Source organism: Strigops habroptila, chromosome 1 (assembly GCF_004027225.2).
Source record: "Strigops habroptila isolate Jane chromosome 1, bStrHab1.2.pri, whole genome shotgun sequence".
Classification (NCBI taxonomy): Eukaryota; Metazoa; Chordata; class Aves; order Psittaciformes; family Psittacidae; genus Strigops; species Strigops habroptila.
This window is the reverse complement of record NC_044277.2, coordinates 117,514,637-117,541,706: the sequence shown is the minus strand read 5'-3', so window position 1 is coordinate 117,541,706 and position 27,070 is coordinate 117,514,637. Positions and strand designations below refer to the sequence as shown.

The following is a 27,070-nucleotide window of genomic DNA, read 5'->3' as shown; positions in this document are numbered from 1 at the left end:
TGTGTTTAATGATGTGTCACATTTTAGTCATGTTTGAAGGAAAAAATGAGACATATTACAATGGGCAAAAATACATTCTTCTAAATGTCTTATTGCACAACTTGGAGCTCTAGACCGAAAAACAATCTTAGGTTAACAGGAATGTATCTCAAATGTTGCATTTGGGATCATCAGAACAGTTGCAATTAGTGCTAATTGAAATTATGCACCCAGTATACCGAATTAAAAAATGATTTTTATATGTTTCTTTATAGTCTGACAGAAATGGCTAAATCTCAGTACTCTTTAGCTTTAGTCCTAGTGCTTTGTGTGTAAGTTACTAAATTACTTGCATTTTATGATGTGATTTTCACTCACTTTTAGAGATGAACAAATTTGTTGTTGTAAAACAGATTCTCATATTAAATACCCTAAGGGGAATTTCTGGGTAGTTCACACACCCAGAGCCAAAGTTTCTCTAAACTCTTCAAAAAAAGTTAAATGTCTTATAAAGGCTTTAAGTTTATGCATTACATGCATGTTGTATAACTGTTTTTTCTCAGTTTAAAACATTCTTATTTTCCAAATGATGTATTGTAATTATGAGCAGAATAAAGCCTTTAGCCTGTCTACTTTTCAAGAGTTCACAGAACCCTGTTTTATGGAACAAACACAACAAACACACTGGGGAAACAGTCATGTTGATGCTGAACTGAATTTTCTTCCAGGCAGAATATCCTACCCTGGAAGCTTAGGGCAAGACCCATACAGTAGTCTAGACATGTATAACGCACCACTAAAAAAGTGAGAGCAAACAACATCTTTTGGAAGCAGTAAATCACTGAAGTCACAGTGTGTAATGGCTAAAAAAATGAAAAAAGAGCATCCTTTGATTTTATTACAGTATTGATTTAAATGTCCTGTTGGTTTCAGCTGGAGAGAATCCCAGGGAATGCCCTGCCCTCACTGATTTTTTGTGTGGGAATAAGAATTGTATAGAGTCTCAGTTCATCTGTGACTACAAACCAGACTGTGAAGACCTATTGGATGAAGCTGACTGTAGTAAGTACCTCCTTGTGTATTAATGTCATTACCAGTTAAAATTATAATGTTAAATTCTGTAGCATAACTTAGGTGAATTCACACAGCTTCTCAGAAGATAATTACAAGCAGCTTACTTGCTCCCTCAATGCAGAAGGTCTGGCATTTTCAGATCCTCAGAGCTGCGAAAAGGATTTAAGTGTGATATAGTTGCAAAAGTATAATTTACTTAAACCAAAGATTAAGTATAAAAAAACCTCCAACCATCTTAAGGACTAAAAACATATTTAAGGGATAAAATTCGTGGGTTACAATACAAGTTAACTCTGAGAGCAAACATAAACTCATTGATTAAGGTGAAAGCATGTTGAGCTGTCAATATTGAATGAAAAATCTAAGTAAGCAAATTAATGCACAATAACATTTAGACATGATTCTGCTATAAGAAGTGATTATTTAAATACAGGCCTGTCTTTCCTCCTAGATTAATCCTGTTTCTGTGGTCTGAGTTGTGTCGCTACTCCATGTTCATTGTACCTTGTTCTTGCTGCTATCGCAGAGCTATGAAAATATTTTCTTGTTATTATTCTATTACAGAATAGCTAGAAAAAAACCTGATCTGTTTATGTTCTTGCAGCCCTAGTGAATACTGTTACAAAATTTTTCTGTAGGTATTCTTTGCTAATACTGTTTGAGTTTTAAGGGCACAGCTCAGTTTTGAAAATCTGGATCAAGTTAACAGGCTTTCCAGTTCAGACTTGAAACACAAAAGCAGTAAAACGTTGTGCCTTTTGTTCCTGCTCCATGTCTTTGTTTATTTACAGTCACATACCAGACTAGACCAGTCTAATTCTTAATCTTTGAGCTGGCGGGCCAGATTCTTCCATAACGCAGATATGATTAAAAGTAACCTTGGTAGATAAAGTAAATGCATCATATACACCACTTCAATTATGTTGAAGTCCAAGTACTTCACTGAAATCAAGCCACGCTTGGTGATCCCTCGAAAATCAAAGGCATTTTCTCTTGTGTGGAGTTGCTAAATGCTTTGACTGGGCAGGGTTACAAAAATAATGACTCTTTATTGGGTGATGTAAATTATATTGTTTAAGCCAGACAGCAGACTTCCAACCTTGAATGCATGTGAAGATCTCACTATAGGGATTTAATTGTGAGTTTCTCCCTGTTTATTGTTTTCATAACAGTAAATTCATAACAGTTCTGAAGTATGCATGCTGAAGCTGGTGTCTCTATTTCTGGTTTCTACCTGCTGCGGTGCTTTGTGTTTCAGTGAATTTTGTGAGTCATATTAATGGAAATGAATCTACATTGAACGACAACTTTAAAAGACTAGCTTTTTTCCAAGTAGATTCCAAGAAAAGATAGATAGATTTTAAACATACAATCTGGATTTCCTATTTATAATAATCATATTTTTTCAGGAGGTAGGCAAAGTAGGTGCAGCAAAATACCCTGTAAACTCACCCTTGTAATATTTTGCAGAGCTAACAGAGACAAAAGTCTGAATTGCTGTCTAATGTAAACCGCTCTGTAAAGATATTCAGAAAATTATTAAGGCACTTGATTTATTCTGTAAATGCTGTTACAGGATATAGTAGTTTCATTGGGGGCGGGGGGAAAGTGTCCTGTGTTGTCTGGAAGGGCTGTGATAGCATCAACTCTCTTAGTCAAAAACTGGAAATATTTCGGGACATAAATTATCTTGAATCACAGTAAAGCAACACAGTCTTTGCTATACTGCAAAAAAGCTTTTCCAAAGGAAGAAAAAAAATAGATACTGATACTCACTTTCAATAAATAGAGTGAAATATCCTTTTGTTATAGATGGAAAGACTGTAGTTACATCAAAATGTTTCCATCAGTCTTCAGTCTTGTTCTTGCTGCAGAACTGACAAAATGTCACATTAACAATAGAGTAGAGATACTGTAATCTGGCATACAGAATGCCCAGATAAGCCTCTGGTATGATATTTCCCTATCTGTTCCATTATATCTTAGTTCTATTAAATGAGGCCTTATATTTGGATAAAAATAACTTTTCTCTGAGCATATATCTTATAGATGGGAATAAACAGCGTTAATGGACACATAATGCCTTCTAGATATGGAAACTTCATTTTTGTAATGAAAAGGCAACAGGAGCTGCTTAATCAGAAAAGAGAGTAGGACAGGCACCGAGAAAGCCAAAGCCCATCACAAGTGGTTGCAGCCACATTTCATCGCAATTTTCTTCTTTTCTCTGAGCTCAAGGTCCAACCTTATTTCACATTCTACTATAGTTTTATACTAGTGTAACTCCAAAGAAGTAAATGGACCATAATCTACTCAGCAGCAATTCCTCTGTGCAGGATTTGCAACAGAATCTTGGTGAAATGAATTGTATCCATGTAGGCTGGTAGACTTTTTTTTTTTTTTTTTTTTTAATATACCCATGGACATTACTTACTTTATGCTTCATTCAATGCAGTCAGGCAATCTTGCAAAATTTTCATTCTCTTTCAGTAACCTGCTGGAAGTACTGAGGTTTCACACATAAAAGCAGTTTCAATTTGCATGAATTGCAGCCAATTATACACCCAGATTTGGTTAATAGCAAACTTGAGTGTTGATGGATCAACTAAAGGAGTGCTTGAATTATTGAAATAAAAGCAATTTTTCAGATAAATGAAACAATCCTCTTTTGGTGGCTTTCAAGCAGGCTTTGTTTACTCCTAAAACAAAAAGTACCCATCACATGCAGGTGTGTTGGGTCACTCCATCAACTCTGTTAATACTGTCCATGAATATTTATTAATAATGGTCTTCTGAATGCACTGTTAAGATATTAGGGTAAGATTCCTGAAGTCAGGTAATTTATTATGAATAGAATAAATGCATTTGAACTTTGATCTCATTAGAACTCTACAAGAAAATTTCAGTTGTTTCAATTAATGGATTGACTTCTTTCCCTACCTGCATATGAGGATGTTTGTTGCTAGAATTAGTCTTTATTAGGCTCACATCATGCTTGCAATGCAGTATCAATGTGGATGCTCAGCGCATTTGTGTATTCCTTTCATGATTCCGGAAGGGCATGCTGTGAATAGCACTAACACAAGCACAGAACAGTTGAGGCGGGAAGGCATCTCTGGAGATCATCTGGTCCAACATCCTACTCATAACAGGGTTCACTGCAATAGGTTGCTCAGGGCTGTGATTTTTAATAGTTTGAAGCCTTTTCAAAGACAAAAACTTTTCCAGAGTTCTTTCAGAGGGGTAGTCCTCACTCTCACTCAGTAATTGTGTAGCTGTTTCTGCTTTATCATTAAGGAAAACTGCTTTAGAAGCTACAGGAGAGTTTGTGATGCTATTTGTTTTGTCTCTACCACAGCATTGTATAATTTTATTGATTAATCAGTTTTCCAAAGTCACCTGAAACATCAGAGTCAGACCTACAATGGGAAGTTTAAGAAAGATCTCCTGAAATCAGGGTACTAATCATTAAAACTTCTCTCTCTCTCACCATAACACTACCTTCATGCAGAACACTCACAAGGATGAGTTCATGAAAAACTCCACAGTGGAAGTGGAGTCCACTTTTGCTAACTAATTGTCTGGGAATCATTCTGTCCATTTATCTTGAATAATAACTAACGTTGGTGAAGTCATCAGGCCATATGTCTCTAATAAAATTTTAAGGCTTTTTATATCTGCTCAAGAAGTGAATGGTGGGTTGGTTTTTTAATTTCCTTACTAACTACCACATATTATTTATGTCTGTATATGGATCACAGGGAATCATAGCATCAGCCAAACATAATCTTTTTCATTACCATGTATGCTGTGTTCATTATAGCCTTTTACGTGTAAGAGCTGGGGTGATAATTTACTTCTTGTTATATTTTCAGGTTACTACACAAGTATTCCTGGAAGCTGTAACTTCGAAACACAAGATCAAGAATGGACCACTGCATGTGGATTAACACAAGACCCTAGCGATGACTTTGACTGGAATATTAGCAACAGTGCTGTCATGGGACAGACAGGTCCTGATATTGACCATACACCAGGTATTGTCATGTGTCCTACATAACTTTTGGGAAAATTAAATATTCGCTGTATTAAAAAAATATCTCATAGATTAGTGCCAAAACAACAGCAGTGTGATCAGCTGAGCTTACTGTATATGCAGACGGATCATAGTCAGCAATTAGCACAGTACACAGACCAGTTCCAACAAGCATTTAAAATGTTTACCTTTATAGTAAAATTACAATATAACATATGTATCATAAAAAAAAATGCCAAAAAATACATTAAATATTTTAACATAGTGAGTCTTGTCATTAATATTGTCTGGTAACTTCTAGTTCTGTCTAAACACAAACCCAAGCGGCCTGGCCTATTACCAACCTTTTTAGTCATTGCTTCCACAGCACTGCAATTTTATAAATTGATCTTTTCAGAGTGGTCCTGATTATATCATTCCTTATACTCCACTTCAGCTTGATGCATTTGTTTAGTAATTTTCTAGACAATGAGCTGTTAATTTAATGTTAAGATATTAATTAATCATCGTATCTGGTACACAGCAGACCTCTTTCTAAACTACAGTACAACATGCCTGCATGAATGCAGTAACTGTCTCCAAGTCTGCAATGATACTATTAATGAAGGATCTCTTTGAAAACTTTGAAAAAACTGCACATATGAAAATTTTAATACAAGACCATCACAATTGCTCTCTCTTTACAATCATATCTTCTTAAAAGCTACATCCCACACAGACAATATATCATACACCTTATCCTTCACGAATATGGGTTCTTGAATTATTTTGCTTTAATTCAGACTAAGCTTTGAGAAACTTTAAATTGCAAAGCATGTGAAATTACACTCCTAGATTCAGCTGCAGAATACATAAGCTCATATATGAGGGGTGGGTATATAGAGTGGGTATGAAGGCACCAAGTTTATTTTTAAGGATTCGAGAATTTATTGCTGTAAGAAAAAGATGGTCTAGTGCAGATGCACAATTTACACAAGTTCATCAATAACTTGATTCAAAATCTCCTTCCATGGAAATAACCATCTTCTTTACAAAACATTCACTAACATTGCTTAATAAAACAAAGCAAAAAATTGTCCTAGTGGCAGGGAATCAGTCTTTTCAGATATACTTGTTAATCAGCTGTTTAGAGTGGCTTAGAAGAGCTCACATGGGGCTGGCTGGACTATTATTCTGATTCTGATCATGTTTTATGTGTCTTGTGCCTTTTAAAAGAAAAATTAAGATACATTCCTTAGACTAAATATTCCGAACCTTTTTCTCCTGAGAAAACTAAGTGCGACCTTCAACAGTGTCAACAGAAAGAAAGAAACAGCACCCCAACATGTCAGCAGCATGTTTTGCCTGTTCAACCATTTTTGGTGGTATATGTTCATTTTAGGTGATGAGCTCCTTTTATGGTATGAGGGTAGCATCTTTTTCTGCTTGGATTTGAATGACGTATTATTCTTCATGCTATCTCATGGTTCTTCACCAGCAACTGAATGGTTGGAAATTTGGATACCTTGGCTTGCTAATAAGCTTCAGGGTTTTGATGTGTTCCCTACTGCCACGCTGCATGACAGGGAACTTTCCTGGGTAAGAGCCATCAACAAAGGTTCTCCTGACTCCTGAAATGTCAGCCTTCAAACTGATCCTTAGAATCTGTGAGTGTTTGTGTTTGCAACATGTTTCAAATTTGTTATTCAAATACAAATCAAATACTTACTCAAGGATAAAAAAGGTAGAGTGAGTTCTGAGGAAGGTTTTATTAATATTATATGTAAAAAAACCACAAATATACAAAATATTAACATGGAGGATCTCTGTACAACCAAGATAGGGTAGACGTGTAGGTGGAGAAATATACCAGTACCTGTGTGTGTAAAAATGTTTATGCTCTGAAGCATAAAGCAGTATTGAAAAATTTTACGTGTTTTTTGTCTTTTTATTGAGGTAAAGGACAGCAATTTTTGTACATAAACTCATCTGCCCAGAAAGAAGGAAACAGAGCAAGGATAATTACCACCAAATGCTTTCCAGCTAGCCTCGGGGTCTGTAGGGTTCGGTTCTGGTTCTGGATGTTTCCTTCTAGGCAAACAGGAGTCTTAAAGGTAAGAGAAAAGCAGTTCTACGACATCATGACATAGTAATATTTGCTTTACTAGTATTTGCATTTCTGTGTCTAGAATGAGCAAAATCTCAGACCCTATATTAGCAGTACTTCATCACAACTTCAGTGCAGTTACACGTATATACAATTTTGCTGACAAGATCAAGTGAAAATTCTGTTTTAGTTTTAATTCCACTTGAAGTCTTTCTGCAACATATGTAAGAATTAATATTGCATATTTGATTCCCATACTAAATCTACCGAATATCAACACAGTTCTTTGAACAATTCACTCTTTAATATAAAAATGCTCAAAACGTATTCTTCACAATGATAGTTCAGTTATTTAATCTGAATTTTTAAGAAATGTTTATATTACAGTCTTGTAATCTTATTATGTAAATATAGCTTCTAAAATACTCTGGCATGTCTTCAAGTCCATTCTTTCTAGTTCACATTATTTATCCTGCATACACAAAGTTACCACATCAAGATTAAGAAAAAAAAGCGGTAGGTAAAAGTCGAGAGCAGTTCCAGATTAAATTGAAGTAAAAAAAAAAAGCAACAATTGCTTTTCAGATATGTTGGTAACTTAAATATTGTGAAATTATCTATGTGTTTAAATTCAAGTATTCCAGAAATTACAGCATGAAAGATTTCAGACAAGATTTTCTGAAGTGTTCCTGAAGTTTTTTGAGCATCACAGAACACTACAGCATTAGTGAATAAGTAGATGTGTATGGCCTATGTGTGAGTTAGTAGGCAGATAGAGAGAGTCTGCTTTTTTTTTCTTCATTTCAAGCAGACAAGTTTAATTAACTCTCATTAACTTCAATTTCATCAAGAGATCCATAAAGAATTGTCTTCCACATATAAATAAGGTTCACTGTTTATGGCTTTGCAATATATAGTCTTTATGTTATGAACGTAACAATGCTCATAACAAACTGAATCACTCAGCAAAGAACTATCATCCTGTCACAGACCCAATTTACCTCTATGGATGTTTTGCTTTTTTCTATTAAACTAACAATCTATTCCAGCATCAACTATTGCTGTTACAAATCAAAAATATAAATCAACTGTAACCATTTAAGTGAAAAAAAAAAAACCAAACCAAACCCCTAAAAAAAACCCCAAACCGAAACAACAAAACCCAAAAGAGACAACCAACAAAAACAACAGTCCAAAACTTCAAAAGCAACAGCTCAGTGAAGATTTTGTTCAGGTTGCAATGGTGGTGAAAAAAGTCAAACTGTAATAGGAATCTGAATAATATGTTAGAATATAACATCAGTACAAAAGCTGTTATAGCTGTTATCTGAACTAGAGCAATCTGGTCAAGCCAGAATTTAAATAAACAGGCCTGCAGATATAGAACATACTGAGATGTGTGATTAAAACAATATACAAGGAATCTCTGAAAAAGAAAGATAAGAATGAAGGATGTATCTGTATAGGAAGTAGATGTGGTAGAACTACACAAAATAATGTGAAATTATGTGTCGTGGTTTAAGCCCAGCCAGTAACTCAGAACCACACAGTTGCTCGCTCACTCTCCCCACTTCATTCCCCCCTGGCCTCCCAGCAGGATGGGGAGGAGAATCGAAAGAATGTAACTCCCACATGCTGACATAAGAAGAGTCCAGTAAATAAGGTATAATACAAAACTACTACTACTACCACCAATAATAATAATAATTATAAGGGGAATAACAAGCAGAGAGAATACAGAACTAAAAAGGGAAGAGAAAAAAAAAGCAATAAACACAAGTGATGCGCAATACAATTGCTCACCTGCTGACCAATACCCAGCCTGACCTGAGCAGCGATCTGGGCCTTCTTTGTGACTCCCCAGTTTATATAGTAGGCATGACGTGCTGTGGTATGGAATACCCCTTTGGCTAGTTTGGGTCAGGTGTCCTGTCTCTGCTTCCTCCCAGCTTCCCATGCCCCTCCTCACTGGCAGAATATGAGAGACCGAAAAGTCCTTGATCTGAGTGAACATTACTTAGCAACAACTAAAACATTGGTGTGTTATCAGCATTGTTCTCAGACTAAAGTCAAAACCACAGCACAGCACCAGCTGCTAAGAAGGAGAAAAATAACTATTACAGCTTTACCCAGAACATTATGGGAATAAACCTATTTTTACCCAGAAAAGGAACTAGTCACCAAGAATAAAGAAAAAGGAATTAAAAGTGCATCTTTTTTGCATTCACAATACATATTTCAATTGCACAATTCTATTCTCATAAACTCTGTAATTTGGGAAACTAAAAGCATAGTCTATTATTATTATAATCTTTAAAAAGGATGCAATGTTTACAACAACTCTTGAATTAACATAGAATGGATGCTTTTTAAAAGAGATTTGAATACTGACACATCAGGACATCAGTCAACTATTAGCCCACAGGAGAAAAAAGTTACTATATAATGATTAAGTACAAAACCACTAGCTTTCCTTAGGAGTATATGGTAACAGCCTTAGAGAGGTGATTTATTCAGCACTATCTACATGACTGGTCTAGGGTATCAGTGAATATGTTCTGAATTAGAATAGCTCTTAATGTAAACAATTTTTACTGCATTATACTGCAAATGTAAGTTAAAAAGAAATACGTCTCTACATTGTTATGACTCATTTAGTTGCGCTTAAAGAAGAGGAGAGAAATAGAGGTGATTTTCACATTTGTTTCATTCCAATGGGAATCCTATTAGTCATCTGTCAGAGAGACAGAAAACTTTCAGCTTTCGTTAAGCTTCAGCATTCTGCCTCTGTTCATTCACTTTAGGAGTTTGTCATACAATTGAGAATTAAAACCAGAATTAATTCCCAATGTGATAGTATAACAGTATGTCAATTTTCTGCCTTGCTATTTGTTGATATTTACACAACTGTGGTATAGTAAATTTTGGTATAAGAGGTCAATTTTGCTAAAAATTGCTAAATATCTTTTTTTTTCAAACTTGTGTTTAAAGAAATAATGAGAAAAGAGGTAGATAACTTTTTAAAGTGCTTCTCTATTTTGACAGTGAATCATGATACAATTTTGCTAATCTCATTTGTGGGCTTTAGAGAAACAATTTCAGTCTGTCTTTGGTGTAGCTTCAGTCCAAGGAAGATGTGGAATGATGACTGCCACGGAATGTGAAGGGTTCAAAGGCATGCTATTAAGGATGCAGAGCAGAAAATGTGGCATCATTATTCACTGGAGTCATTGAGAAGTTTCCTCAGCTGACACAAGTCACTGGTGCCTAGTGAAGTGAAAATGCAGATTGTCTTTCACAAAACTTTCCAGTTTCTTTGGCTGGTGATTAAAGACTATACATTGGAAGTGATGGGAGTATACACCTGTTATTACACACCCTTTAAAGCTGCATTGGCTTCTTGGTTATTAGTTAGTTCAGGTGGAACATAGTACCTTCCAGCATGCACACAGCTAGAGTCAGGCAAGATCAGGAAAATAATATGTTCTCTTGAAAAGTCAGCATGAGGGTACAGGATAGCCATATGAGTTGTAACTGCTGATGACCAAGTAGAAAATAGTCTATATTTCATTACTTTCAAAAGTATGTGCACTTTCCCCATGTCCAAATGAAACAGAAACTGAAAAAAAAAAAAAAAGAATTCAGAAGTTTCTAACACACAGGAGGTGCTCTGGAGAATTAGAACCCAGTCATGATGTTAAGGCAGAGAAATGGGACTTGCTAAAGAATGCTGTTCACATAGGGACTACAAATGAACCAGCTGGCAAACATACCTTGGAGAAAGACCAAGAAAAAAGTATAAAAGCTTCAGTCATACAGATTACCATGTTAAATTCTTCCTAAAATTGCTGTGAAGTGTGTATTGGGTATCTTCACTCCTGAGCTTTTCACTGTGCAGTGAATGAAGTGATAACTCTATTTCTGTTGGTTCCTATTCTTTGTGATTTCGATTGTGTGTGCAATCCGGAAACAATGTCAGCACAGCATGAGGAATAGACAGATATAGTGACTAGTTAGTACAATATATGCTTGTTGCTCGTACATTAAAATGTTGGGATTTAGCTCACAATTAGCTGGAGCATAATCTTCCCAGACTGACAGATACAATGTTTTTCAACAAGATTTCACTTCAAGGGTTTTTACATTACATGCCATCTAGTGGGATTCATCTTGCTAGCTTTTTTCTCTTTCACATGTTAGTTTGTTTCCACTACCAGGCTAGCTTGTACGCAATTCACAGGATGCTGTGTAGAGAGGTGGTGTAGTCTCTGGAGGCACTAAGCACCACATAGCAGTAGCTCTCCAGGGCTCTAGGGAGCTCATATCCATGAGAATTTGCTCTACCTTTCATGTGCTGTACATGTTTACACAGGCCAGCAAAAATCTTTTATACACTAAACACACTTCCTCACACAAAAGATGCTTCAAACTCTCAGTAACAGGCGTAATCTCAGTGAAGAATACAATATTGTATATCACAATTCATTCTTCACTTTCTATAGGGATAATCTGTGTGAGAATAAGATCTGTATCCCCAGCTAAAGGAATAGACTACTTGGGTTTCCTGTTTTTCTGAGCTCTATTGTAATCTCATTTGATTTAGCATATATTTTAAATTATGCATTATTCTTCTAGAAATTTCTGCTAGAATTTTTTTAAGATACATAAGAAGACATACCATTTCCTGGCATAGTTATAGATAGATGAAGACTTGGAGAAATGAAATAAAAGTATTCAGAAGTACTTTAGCAGACAGTGGGATTGAAGGATTTCCCCAGGAGTGTACGTGAGAAAGGAAGCAGAGCTGGGAGCTCACCTGAGATTTCCTATGTACCAGTTTAGAGATTTACGGTAAATGCTATCAGTTTCCACAGGTTACCTATGTGCTTGTTGTGAGAAACCATACACCAGGTTTAAATGTTAGTCAAACTTAACTGAGGACACAGCCACACAAATTAACACAATATATCAACTAATCCATAGTAATTACATATCTGCATGCCCTTGCTCAATGGTAAATGAGTTAAATCTCAAAGAAAAGAAAGACGAGGCATATAAAATTATCTTACATCTGTAAGAACAGATGGTAAAATGTTGAATGGTTCCAGTAACACACACAGGTGGTGTAACATAGTCCTATTCTCACATTTAGAGTTGTTATTATTATTAACAGTTTCAACTTCTTAAGGCTTCAAAGGCTGTTAATTGATTACACAACAGTTTTTCTTTTTTTTTTTTTTTTATGGGTTGAATCAGCTATTTCTTCTCAACACCTGTCCTTTTAGCCTTGCAAGATGCTTGCATTTAAGAAGATAGTGACAAGATATTGCTGTTACATAGTCCTGTAAGCAAACATCAGGCTTAACAAAATTAGGTCCTTCTTTGGATTATTGCATGTCAGTCCATCTTGATGCTTCTCTCCTCATCAAATGAAATAATTTGCAAGAGTGTCCAGGCATCAGATCTATTTTAATCAATACACCAACTACTATAAAGTATGCGGTTCATGGTGCCGTTTGGGTTTTTACCTATTTGTCCCACCAGGTTAGCTGGGGGAGTCAAAGGTATGTAGTTATACAGATCATTAGTATGGGTTTAAGTTTATAACTTTCTTGGGTCTTAGATTTTGTGTTTAGAGGAATCTGGGATTAGGTCTTTACTCATTAACTTCTATAAGTCAGGCTGAGACTGTAAGTTTTCTAATTAGTGGTTCTATTAGTTCTTTCTATTTAGTTTTGTTTTCATAGTAGCTTTTTATTTACAGCTGAACTAGTGTTAGCAAAAGTATTCAGTAACATTTGGTCATCACCTATAAAGTGTGGGTTTGAACCATATCTAAGAAGGCCAGTGCTATCCAGGCAGGTAGCTGTACTTTGGGGTTTGAAATATGTTACTCTAGCTAGCTGCCCTCCTCTGTTGCTTAATACTGGTTCAGTTGCATCTCTTGGGTTTCACTGTCCACAGGTATGGCTACATAACACAGCTACAGAACATGGCATGGACATTCTTATGTGGTCTTCTAGTAGAAATGAAGAAAACAAATGGATGTATGCAAATGTAGTCCTGTCCAGTAACATCCCTTTCAGAGTTGCCTTTGAAGCTGAAGTGGGGTGGAGTAAACCCACAGAATTTGCTCTTGATGATATTTCTTTCACTCCTGAATGCGTTGATGGAGGTATGATGTTAAACAAAAATATAAAATACATGTTTACTTTTCAGAGGGCAGAAGAAAATTGTGGCATTTCATATTTCAATGTATATCACAGTTAAAAAATCTGCAATTTTTTCTTTTGAAATTATTGCAATACTACTATGCTTTTACTTCATTCAAAAAAAAATGTAGAAAATAAATGGGCACAGCACAATCATGCAAAGAAGTAAGTGTTATTCAAAGCAAATAAAATGTATAAGGGAAGAAATATCAAATTTATCATATCTGACTCTCATGGCCAATTTTCAACTAGTGCATTTTTCTCTGAAGGAAAGGACCCATTACACCTATCAGCGTGATTGCTATCTATTTGATGGCCGAGTGCAGCATCTAAATGTTTGCCCAAGGACTATGGAAGACAGTTTTGTGTTACAACTAACATTTTAACATTTGAGTAATTACAGCATCTCAGAATATTACTTTCATTGAGAGCCTCCTAGTTTTTATGAACCATAATTGAGAGGGATCACTCAACTATTGGTTTTCTGCTTTGTGAAAATAGTCAGAAAAGGCCTTAGTTTGGGATGGGAGAATATCAAAGTGCTTATGAGTGATTTCAAAAAGTTCAAAATGATTATGAGTGTCAAAGTGGTTCACAGTGATTTAAAAAAGAAACATGTTTAGTTCTTTTATCTTTTTTCTCTCATAAAATGTCTCAGCAGTATAGTAAATTTATCTCAGTGTCAGTCTGAGAATTTACAATCTCATTTGGGCTACACAAGCTAAGTGACTTGAACTGTGTAAAAAAAAAAAGTCAAATTCCAATGCCTTATAATATCATGTTTATTCTGTGAGAAAGACAGTGGTTTTCTCTGCAAATGACACATAGCATATGATACAGTATCAGAATTAAAAAATAAATATATGTGCAAACACAGATTTTGATATGAATATCCTCATTCCTTATTTTGCAGAGTCAAGAGAGGAAGAAAACCAAAGAAACAGAAAAATTTTTGTGTAGATTTTCATTCATAAGAAACAACTAGGAATTATTATGGCTGAATGCTAATGTGAATGTTATAAAAATGTTCTTGAATAACATTTCTTTCTATTTATACAGCTCTTTTATTCAGATAGGATAGTTTGTGTATGAATTTGTTGTCATGCTGCTCATGAAACTTTTTTTTTGTTGGTATGTTTTGCTTCAGTTTGAGGGCTAGGGAGTTTGTTTCGGGTTTTTTTTTTTTTTGGTGGGGGGTTGTTTGTTTGTTTTTGTTTTTTATTGTGATGACTAAGCAGTTCCTTGGAGAATTAACCACATGCCAATTAAGGCTAAAGGTGAAATAACATGTTCACACAGGTGGTACTTGCTCAATCGAAAGCTGAATAAAAGGTTTGTTTGTTTTCTTTGAATAATACCGCCAATAGGCTCAGGCAAATATGAGCTGCAGACTATGTACATAAACAGGTGCTTGTTCTACCTTTATTATGGTAATCACCTTTGTTAACCATACTTTAAAAATTACTTAGCCAGCTTCATGCATAATGTGGCATAACAGAAAGGGAAATTTTCAAATTATATATTTTAAGTACCTGTAATTAACTGGAAAATGTAAGTCTATATTCCAACAATCTATACAAATCAATTTTCTAATTTTAATGGAACTTCTGATTTGTTAGTTAATTATGAACAAACATGAATATAGAGAAAGGAAAATGTTTTCCATGGAAAGAGTATATAATAATAGTGTATATATAGTGTAAATATAGTGTAAATAATAATAGCTATAGAAATATGGTAATTTTTATGGAGCAACATTTTCTAATCACCTTATTTTTCTCCAGAGATTTTCATTATAGAATACTTCAAAGTATCTAACTTGTATCACAATCTCTGTCTTAAAATATGGTATATCATAAGGAATGCCTTCAGAAAATTTTGTAGACTTATACTGTTTACTTATGTATACTTTCTGTGTGGCAAGTCAAAAATTCATACTTTATCTACATGCAACCTCTTTAAAATAAATCAGACAGTCTTAGGTGGTTATCTAGGCTTTTCACCCAGCTGCAGAAGGGGCAGACATCTTCAGGAATCAACTTTTTCCTTTCTGTGGCAAGCTGGCAATATGCCTACAACTAGTTCCTACAAGCTGCAATACCTAAGAGATGGAAATAGTAGTTTATCATGCTCTGTTCTGTATTATATTATTTCATCTCATCTGAAAAGAAACAGACTTTCCTTGGACAGTTTACACATTTAAGTTAAAGGCAGGATACTTGTCTTTGTACTCTTGTGGCGCTTGTATGTTCCATGACAATTTCTATGTATTTTTTTATGGTGGATTTCTAGAGTATAGAAGGGCTTTGTACCATGAATTCTTTACAAAACATTGCTCTTTATAAGTCCTAGTTATTTATGCCTCTTTCAAGAGTGCGATACAAATATGATTACCTCTAAGAGTAGTCTAGGCAAATCTTCTGGGTAATGGCCCAAATAATCGGACACCCAAGGAAATGTATTTAGAATGAAAGAAGAACATAATAAATTCTGTTCTTTCCCCATGTCTTTCCCAATCTGAATTAAATTTGGTTCAGAGCCTTTCTGATAGCTCTGAAGGTCATGTTTCTCATAGCTCTCAGCTTATTTTTCTTCTATGAATTAGCCAGCTCTTTTTGAATATTCACAAACTTTCAGTTATTGGAAATATATATATTTGTTATTGGAAAAGCATCGGTTGGCAAACCTTGGTTGCAGGAGGTCTTTTTCATGCTTTTTGATTCCTATCACATTGCATCCCTCTCCTATGCTCTGCTGTAGATCATCTTACACTCAATTAAATCCATTACTTGGAATTAGAGTACAGAGTATTCTAGCCTTACACTATTTTTTTTTTTTAATACCTCTATTAATAACGTCTAGCTTGCATTAAATGTACCATTCTAGATTCATCCTCAATCCTGACGCTTCCACAGTTCCAAATTCTACTAATCCACCTCCTGTTCATCACTTAATTGGGCATCCAATTTCAGGCATCATATTTTTAGGATTTCCCACACATTTTTTGCCTCCGCCAACCACTTCACAGTTGTATGTGCACCCTGACAAGTCTGCCAGATTCTTCTATCATCCATATCATCCACCTCCCTCCCCCAGTTTTATAGTCACTCTTACTGTTGTCCCAGGTATGTCTTTCTGCAAATAATATATACAATTGTCTAATGGAAGGCAATCTCCTAAGGACTCTGTGACTTGATACATAATCTCCTCTCCAGACAAAAAATGGTATCTAAGTGCTGTTACTTAAAAGTATATCGACTTTCTGTTTTTAATGGTTTTGTACTCTCCTGAGAATTGTCCAATCCTAATAATCTTTGCTGTCCAGGTAGGCCAAAACTGTCTTTATGAAGAGGCAAGAGAACCACACAAACTGTGTATAATAAAATAAACCACAGCAGTCTAGGAGGAAAAACCTAACTGATGGTTTAATATTGTTGGTGACAAAAAGCAGCTACTTTGAAGTAGGTACTGTTTTTTACTAATAATTGTTGCTGAGTAACTGCTTAAAAATTCAGACGGTAAAATTTGAAGATATTACCTTCAAATAATATAAAATCACTGCCCTGTAGATATTTGAGCAAGAACATTTTCCTTTAACATAAATGGTGGGAAAGTTTACCTACTCCACTGTCAGTCCTGCTTTGATTTTTGCGCATCATGTTTATTCAAAGACTTAGCTCCAAGAAAAGTGTATTACCTGCAGTACAGGTTTTGTGTGATGTTCTCCCTTTCAGAAGATAGCTTTGCTGCTGCAGATCTTTTTCCTCTCTCTCTGTCATTGTTTTGCAGCTTGTCTTTAATTACTTTGGGTTTCCTGAGGTAACATGAAGCAATGGTAATTTAGCTGGTTGGGAGCTCTAAGCAATAAAGCATTACCAGCAGCTCTAATTCAGCTGTGGTTTTTACTTGTTTTTAAGTAGTCAGCCCTCATTAGCCATGAGAGTTTCTACAGATTCAAGAGTGTTTCTGAACATTTATACAAAGTGTGATCAAGCTAGTCTCTGACCTACTGCAGAAGTAACTTCTAGCTGATGCCGATGCACAGAGAGAGCTGCAATGCTGTCAGCTGATTTCTAACATCCAAACTTTATTCTGCTTAAGTAAATCAGAATACTATGTTTCATCGCTCATTCATTGCTGGAGAAATAAACTGGGTGGACTAAAACTGTGTAATTTAAATAATGAGGTATTAGTTACATAGCACTTTTAGGTATTGGGAGAGTATCCTTAGGAAACAAATAAATAGTAGATATATTTTGTGATCTCTTCCAGAGATCACCCAAACAAAATTGTTGTGCTTGTGGAGATCTTCTGCTGGAAGAAGGTAAATCTCAGTACAAAGTCAGCACTAACTGCTGCTCCAGCCCTTTCATACAGTGAAGTTACCTGCTAGCCTCTCTTTAGCAACAGCTCTTTGTGAACTTATACTTCTAAGTAGTACTGCTTTAAGTAATTGCTTTATGTTTTGGTTTATTCAAAAAGGATAGTGCTGACACTTTATGATGAATATTTGGGCTGCATCTTGGATATAAACAGGAGTGCAAACATCATGCATCCCCCCCTCACTCTGCTGCATCTTCACTTTCACCTGGAAGATTTGTCTGCAGCAGAAAATATCATTATGGAAAGACTCATTGGAGATAAAAGGGTAACTCAAATAACACAAAACAGTCAGCACAGAGAGGACATATTGTCTCTAACACTGTGTCATTTGAACATGGTGGAATTGCACAAACCCCTGTGCTATTTCCCAGACTGCTGTGGGTTGGTTTTTTGCCAACATTGTCATAGTTCTTGACTTCACTGCACAGGTTACCAATAAATGGGTCAGATTTGCCATTTAGGTACTGAAGTACAGTAAACTTTTCAGCGGTTGTGGGTGGCTTTCACTTAGGTGAAAAGTTTGCTTTGACATGCTGTAACTTATCCGAGTCTCCCCATTGTTTTGTAACAAAGCACAAACTAGACCTCTTGTAAAGATTTTAAATAATCCTTACATTGAGCAAGCTTTTACATGTCGTGATGGAACAAATAGAAAAAGCAAATCAAAATCTGTGAATTACCACACTGGATTTAGCTCTACATTCAATGCCCAAGCCACCTAGTACTTTGAAGGTTTTTTTAAAAAATGTACACAAAGGCTTCCCACTACCCTAAAACCTAATATCCTCCGGAAACTGAATCTTCAATTTCTTTGAGCTGTCATAAGAAAGTCATAAGAGACAGCTAGATCCATCCCTATAGATCATCTTTCCTAGCTTTTTAGAAGAGCTGATATTGCAAAGAAGTGCTGAAACAAAGGAAATTATATTTCAATCACAAATTTAGGATAGATACACTTAGAACTTCAGGTCAGCCATAGTAAGTAAAGAAAAGGTGAAGTTATCGATATAACTTGTCTCCACTTATGGGTACCTGGGATATAACACTTATGGGTACCTGGGAAAAAGTATAAGAAAAGGGAACTACACATACTGTTTTCCCCCTGTACATTGCCCATCGCCAGATATTTGTAATTCAGAGTCTTCCAGAGCTATATGTAATCTCAGAATAGTAATTCTCCGGGGAGTTTTACCTTTAACTTGTCAGTTCCCCTTTTATCACCAAGGAAATTTTTAATATTCAGAATTTAAATTATATATTGATGTTTGTATGAATCTAGGCTTATATTCATGAACAGGAAAGCTGTTTTCTCATTTAGGTCTTGAATTGCATAAAAATTTTATTTAAATCTTAGTGATTCAATCTTCTGTCTGGTGGATAGGATTTCTTCAAGACTTCTCCATATTGTAGTTTCACAACAGATGTAGATCTCACAACAGATGTATACATCACAGTTCCCAAAGTTCCTTCAGAACAAAACAACTTCCATTGACCTCCCAACAACAGCAGAATTGGGCCTTGTCTAATGTCAATATGCAATATCATGCCAAAAATGTATGATAGGTGCAGGTTCAGTCACCAAGCTGAGAAGTGTCCCAAAGGGCCAGAACTATATACCATTCTTTTTTTCCAAAGTAGAAGGAAATGAACTTTATCACTGACATCTTCTAATACAAACTGTCTCAGATGAGTATTTATAATTAAACTAGCAGAATGAACTTGTTTCGCAGACTTTTTAATTGAAGTAGCTTGGTAAAAGAATATTTACTATAAAGACTATTTGCATATAGCATAGATAGCATAAAGAAAGAAAGAGTAAAAAAAGCAAATAAATCTGTATAGATAACAAGCTAATGGTCACTGGTCAAGGTTATCAAAATCAAACATTAGTCTGAGCTACTATAATTTTAGGTGCTATATGGTATCTTGTAGGTATCTAATTTTCAGAAAACGGTGAGTAGCTATTCTTCAGAAGTCAATCCCCTTGTGATTTCAGATTAGAAACCACAGAGCAAAGGTACATATGCCTGGAAATGCTAATTTGTAAAGACTTGGCTAGTTATTATTTATTTCTCATAAAATATATTGAGGCCAATTTTATCTCTGCTTCATGGAATACACTCTTTGAATCCTGATTGTCTATAAACCTTCCCTGCTTTTACTGCCACAGACTTCCCTTTGCTTCACGACAGGATCTGTGTGTTTATACACAATGACTTAATCTTTAATCACATTATTGAATACTATTTTACCCAGAGCACACTCTGCTTTTTCCAATGCAGAGAAATCCCTGATGAGACATAATTGAATATTTTGGTTTCTCCATACACATTATTCAGATACACTTCTGAATGCAGAATTTTTTATCTTTATGAAGAGGTTTTCTATTACGGGCAAACTAATCAAATATCCAAACTGTGTAGAAACTATCCATTTGCAGACAATTTTATATGTTCCCTGGCACTTTTAGTAGATCCTATTTCACTAAATCTTATAAGAACAGCATAAATGACACCTGTAACTAATTAAGAAACAGCGACACAGAAAATACAGTGGGTGTTTATGTGTTACTTGTGAAAAAAAATAGCCTGGTGGTTCAGACACTGTCTTGCTGAAGGGTGTGCATGAGTGGGTCCATGCATTCATGTGTGTAAAGCAATAGTGAGAAAATTCTACAGTGGAAGAGGACTCATCTGACAAAGGCTTAGATGAAGTCAATGACCTGTCTCTGAAACTCCCAGAGCCTGAATGTAGGAAATACTGAAAGTTCCTAATAATACAGTGTTAGATCACAGGGAAAAACTCTCTACAGAAGACTTAACTTCTGTTTTCTTTAAGGTGCAGAGCCAGGGGAATCACTGGTAGCTTGTCTGCGCATGCTTGCAGTGAAGCAGAAATCTCTGGCAGGTTGAGAGCTTAGAGAGTTTCTTTCCTCAAGGGCAAGAGATGATTTAGGGGGAGCTGCTGGAGGAGGCAGCCTGTAAAACCAAAGGGGAAGAGGAAAGCAGGATTAATAGTAATAGAGGACTGGAGACACCAGGGATATTTGTGAATAGTTTCTTTAGTTAATTAGTTTTTCCCTAAAACCAATCTGAATATGGTTTAAGTTCTCTTTGCTTGGCTGAGATTGGGTATTTCTACTATTTTAAAGTGTAAGAATTACAATCCAGGGCATAGTGCTTTAGAAAACTTCTTCAGCCTGTTTCAGTATCTTCCAGTGCACAGACCTAGCTGGTGGTTAAGCCACATTTTTTTGTGGATTTGACAGGCATGGAAACTGGAAATAATTTTAGGATAAAATAATTACACTATATAAACCACCATAATTAGTGGCAAGTTCTGAATACAATTATACTATGTATGTTAAATAAATATATGTGTCCAAATATTTCCATTTCTCTCTGCCTTCTCATACTTACACAGGATACGGGAATCTTCTGATTCAAGCTAGGTACCTTTTGGGAAATTAAAAATCTTTGGATTTATTAATAGTGTATTGAAATAGTTTCACTAATATTGAACCTCCAAAACCCATCTGTTTACACCAAAAACCACATGCAAGCTTCAAATCACAGAGATGATATTTTGCCTTGCTAAATTTGTTCATAAAAATAAACATATTTCCTTGGAGGGATGGAGAGAAATCATTTTTGGAATGAAATAGTTTCATGACACTATCTTAGAAAAAACAGAATTCTCAGATTCTTCATTATGTAAAACTTATCTGTCTCCTCAATAAGAGCAAATCACAAGCTTAGATTTATCTTGGAAATTATATGAGTTTTACCATATTTTTTTTCAGGGCTCTTCTCAGCTGATGATAAATTTATGCCTCTAGAAGCCACCTTTCTTTAGAAGTTGAGAAATAAAATATTTAACATAGTGTTGTGTTCCCACCCCACGTATGAAAATGTGCTGATTCCGAGAAACTGCTTTTTTTCCACTCTAAATCTGTCCTGTTATCCAGCCCACCTCATTTTGTTGGAAACTAAAGCTTCATAGCTTCTCCAGTTCTTCATTGCTGCTAACAAATAAACAAATAAATACATCCATTACAATAGCAGGCATAGCTAGCAATTACTGCACTGTTCTTGGCAGAAATACAGCAAATATTGCCATATTGCTGTTGCAGGTATTCAGTGTGTTCCAGAGATAAGTGGTAGTTCTCTGAGTGGAAACTATAAATCACAGTTTGATTTTACTGGCAATAAACCTGTCTGTTTTCCATTATGTTTGTATGTTAGCAAACTGTGATAATTTAAAATAAAGTCTGCACAATTCTGCACAGGCATATAAAACTCTGAAGCCATTGGGCCAAGTTCTGATTTTGTTAATGCTGGCTTTGTAAGAGGGTCTCTGGGATCCTTTTCAGCACCCTGTCCCATTCTTTTGTGTTTTCACAAAGGGAAGAGACTTAATGATTCAATTTGCCAGACTTAATTTCTCCCTTTTTTGTCTTTTTACAAGCTTTGAAATGAACAATTTGTTTAGAAGTTCTATTGGAACTGATAAAGGCTCATGGGCAGATTGTTAAAGTATTTGAAAAACTTCAGTCTGGTTAATTTTTTTTAACAAGGTTATTTTCTTGCCACCTTGAATGGGCTGATTTCATGCCTCGAACCAATGTTTACTGAAGTGAAAGTGAGGACTGCCACTTACTTCAACTTCATTAATGTATTGGATTGGGCCCGTAATTAATTTATACTCTTGTCTAATGGAAACTGTTGGAGGGGGTTATTTTTGGCCTCTTTTAGCTGCAGCTAATAGGTTCACTGTTTTTATTAGATTTAGTAGGCAAATTACTTATGCAAATATATCAGACAAGGTGTTAGTTTTCAACGGTTTGATGCAAGGCCCATTAAAATCCATGAGTTGTCCCATTTACCTAAATGGGCTTTAGAGGAAGTTGTCATACAACTGAGTTAATGCTGCGTAATAGCATGTGGTAACTTTATCTCATGCTTTCTGCTGTTGACTCTAATGCCAATGTCTACAGGTCTTAATCAGAATTTACTGTTACCAGTGATACATAGATATAAATGGAGACCTACTCTGCACCAGAGATCTTGGTATCTGAAGAACAAAGGCAGAAAAGAGGTGGATAGCATGGAGGTGTTTTTCATTCAAACTAAGTGTGTGTGTTTCTTGCTGTGCTAATGTCTGTGTAATACAAACATTTATTTTATATTAGTGGTTGGGTAATAGAAGTTCTGAGATTTCTTGTGACTGAATCCCTGTGATTCATGGGCAAAAAGTTTACAGTGCTGATCTGTGAAGTTTGCCATACAGTCAGGAAACACGATTAGTACACTCCATGGATGACAGACAATAGTACAACAAAGCATACATGTAGAGAAAAATTTCATCAAATAGTAAGCCTTTAACAAATCCCTCTCCCATAAATATGTAATTATGTTCTTGATGATGAGCATTTATTGACTTAATGTAAAGGGTCCTTACTCCCAAATCATCAGCTCAGAAGCTCTATTTAGGGTAACAGATGATTTGATGGTTAGTAAATTAAAATAAAAATGTACCTAAAGGTACCCATTTTATCTGATAACAATGAAATTCAGCTGTAGTTATTACAGTTTATGAATCGGTACATACCAAATTTGGTTTGCTTTACACACCAGTCTGAGTTTTGCTTTTTTTATCTAACTCAACCACCTAACTTCTCTCCAAATTGTGAAGGTGTTTGTAGGCACTTCTTAGTCCTTAGGTCATAACACACTCAGCACAGCTGTGTGAGAAGGTTTCACAAAGGCTTAGGACCAAATTTAAATGTCATTTTTAGGACCTAATTAAAATGACTTTTTTATGATGTACAAGTAGATGTTATATGCACATTTTAAACCCCTTTCTTTCATTTTGTTTATTTGCCATATGCAAGGTAAAATAAAACACCGAGGGAGGGGGTGGGGTTGGCGGAGAAGGGGTTCGTGTGAGCGGGTGGAGGAGAGCAGGTGAAAATAAATAAATAAGGACGTCCTCAGCTTTCTACTTAAAACGTCATGATTATTTAGCTATTAATGGCATACCAACAATTTGCTGCTGTTTTTCATGCAGATCTAAATACAGACTTGGTATTTTGCAGAGCGGCGGTTATTTTATCTGAAATTGTTTTTGATTAGTTTGCTTTGCATCTGAATGTATTCCTGAGGTTCTCCAGTCCCACTTTCCAGTGGTCATGCAGCCTGGATACAGAAAGCTAAGCTTTTATCCTGTGTTCCTTAGAACACACTCTTTCAACAGATTTATCTCCAGTCCTTAAACAGCTTTCACTATACGAATTGCTTTTTAAGAAAACACAACCTGCACAATATCTCCTCCACTCTCAATGTGGTCTCAAATGAGAGCCACACAACACTCAGAGATGATTGCTGGGTTGGGAGCATCTTTTCTGCATCTGGCAAAAGGTGCAGGAAACATTTTATTGGCATGCCAGTATTAGGCAATTATTGAACCTAATGATTTCGACAGCGACTGTAATGGGGCCACAAACACATAGTCCAATTTGCATTGAAAAACACCAGCTGTTTACATAACCTTCATACGTATCTAAAAAGTGGATACGAGATTCATGTAAATGCATAAGTTTAAAGTTAGTTTCTACAGCTGAGTCAGGTGAGCATACCACTGTGTAACTTGGCACAATGGAAGGTATTTATGATGAGTCTCTCGTTAGTGCCAGCTCATTTTTCACTTCAAACCACATTGCAGTGTTAATCTTGCAGTTGAATTCTTCCCAGTGGTAAGAAAACAGAATTAATATTGTCACCCTTTAGAAAGAAACATGTCAGTAGCAGATACTGCAACAATGAGCTTAATATAAATAATTACATAGACAGTAGCTTTGAATGCAAGTAATTAGTTTTGCATTAATATGTTGCTTGAGATTTCAGCTGGAATTAGCTAATGATTTTCTAGATTTGCATATTCATAATTAGTTGGTTTTAAATGTTAGCTACATGCAAATTAATGTTTTATAAATTTTCAAAAATTGTACCAGGCACATTTAATGTATAATTAAGAAAATTATTTATAACTTACTTTATGTTAAAAAAAAAAAAAGAAGAATTTGGGATTACAGTCATGATGTTATATAGAATATTATCCAGAGCACAATTTTCCTAATGCATCTGAAACCAAAGAGATGTGAATTAATTAATGCATAATGTGAGTTAATAAGCAAGGTGATATTCTTATGGTCTTTGAGGTATATTCTCATCTTATTTATTGTTCTGGTCTAAACTGATTTTGCTGATTTCAGAGTATCGCTTTGGATTTTTATTAATGTACTGAAAACATAAAAACAGACGGCAACAAGACCACCGATTAACCTTAGTCCTAAATTAACCGTAGCATAAATTGGAGACATCTTTCACTGCTCTCAGTGAATATTCACGCTCTAAAAATTATTGGTAAGCAAGTCAGGAAGAACTTCTTTCTATGCATTATTTTCTAACATCAATAGGGAATCAATGATGGAAAATAATAATAAAAATATTAATCCCCCATTCGATAAAGCATTCAAGCATTTGTCTAACTACTGAAATTTAGTATGGGGTCATTTACATGCATAAGCACTTTTTATGTCTGGGACCATATGGCTAAACTGATCCAGTGCTGCAAAAGGCTGAAGATAGTTTAACACTCAAGACCCAGATTCATAACAAGTAACGTATTCAAAAGTTACTGAGTTTAAGAGGGGATTTCAATTTTCAGAACAATTTGGGTAAAAAACTGTTAGCAAGCGTATGAACGGGACAGGTATAAGGAATTAAACTGAGTCAAAAATACAAATGTACTATAATGCAATTTTTCTGCAACATAAACAAGTGACCATAGGAACGTCACGTGTATTGGAACTGTGTAGGGTTAATTTCCACTGTGTCAGAACACAATAAAACTAGAACTAGGCCTAGTCCAATGACAAAACTGCATGTCTAAGTGGAAGTGACTGCAGTTAAATAATTTCTGTTGCTTAAATGCCCCCTAGGCACTATGAAGAATAAGAGTCAGAAGTACAGAAGAAAAAAAAACTATTAGTCATTACCTTTTTTTTTTAGAGCAAGTGCAAACTAAAAATATAAAATAATTCATTAAAATTATTTATTCATCAATCATTTGCTTAAAATGTGCTCTGTCTTCAAAAGTTCAGTTTTATATCAATAAAGAGAGAAATAGATTCTACCAATAACTTCCCATGCATTTCATTGGTATGTAGGCAGAATCATGGCCCTATATATAAATTCTTCATGATGAACCCAATTCTCACATCTTTGTGTGCTACTTTTATTAATTATCTGCTAAAATATGGGAACAAAGTTGGAAAAAAAATGCAAAATCTACAATATTTTTAAGTTTTTTGAAAATAAATTCACTATGTGATTTAAATGTCTATAATCAACCATCTAAAGACAACTTTCAAAAGTCTTTTACAGTAGGATAAATGAATATAATCTGAGACTAACACATTTATAAAAAAACATATAATGAAAATGCAGTCTTTTCAATCCCATTTAAAAGTACATGGTTTTGAGGGGTTTATGATGTAATTCTGAATAAAAACAAGCCCAAAGATCTGTAGGTTATTTTCACTGTGTCAAATCCAATATTATTGGTTTATGTTTAGATTATATCCAGTATATGAAATACATTTTTCTGGTTGCATGATATCATTTAACAACACTAATGATATAAAATGGTGTCCGGAGCATTCTATTGCATGAAGCTTTTCGATTATGATTTTCTGACATAAAGTCAACACGAAAATCAAAAATTGCTAAGCTAGCAAAGGTCAATGTTAGACAGCAGTTTGAGCTCTTTTTCCTTGTAACTTTTTCACAAGCAACCAGACAGTAAAATAATACTAGTATTCTGTTTACCTGACTGCATTAGCAGTTCACTTTTTGTACAAAACTCTATTGCTATTCATGATGCAGTTATTTTAGAAACTGGGCATGTTTCAGCAAAGTTCTCCTGCTGTAAAACCCCTGGTAGCACAGAAAAAACCAACATACTGCTATTCCCAGTGGATTAGAAGTAGTAAAACAGTGACAAATTCCAGGTACTCCCTTACAGTGTGTCATGTCTTAATGCAGCAGTAACATTTGACTTCTGAGGTCAGAGAGCAATGCTTGCACCATTTTGAAAGGCAAGCTAAACCCCACCCATGAACTTTTGCGCTTGATCTGCTCTGCTTCAGCTGAAGTCAACAGCAAAACTCCTCCTGCTTTTCACAGAAGTGGTGACATTAATTTGTATTTCCTTGTCTCTAACAAGCGTAATATTATT

At 35.3% G+C, this 27,070-nt stretch overlaps 1 protein-coding gene across 3 annotated transcripts in view; it reads left to right on the top strand.

Moving 5' to 3' along the window:
- Positions 1-27,070, top strand: part of MALRD1 (MAM and LDL receptor class A domain containing 1) — a 249,923-nt gene that overhangs the window by 167,216 nt on the left and 55,637 nt on the right. For all 3 annotated transcript variants that reach the window (XM_030503871.1, XM_030503880.1, XM_030503888.1), the window contains 4 exons: positions 913-1,041; positions 4,929-5,090; positions 7,025-7,182; positions 13,140-13,350. In XM_030503871.1, the coding sequence (XP_030359731.1) occupies positions 913-1,041; positions 4,929-5,090; positions 7,025-7,182; positions 13,140-13,350 (660 nt within the window). The remainder of the gene's footprint in view (positions 1-912; positions 1,042-4,928; positions 5,091-7,024; positions 7,183-13,139; positions 13,351-27,070) is intronic.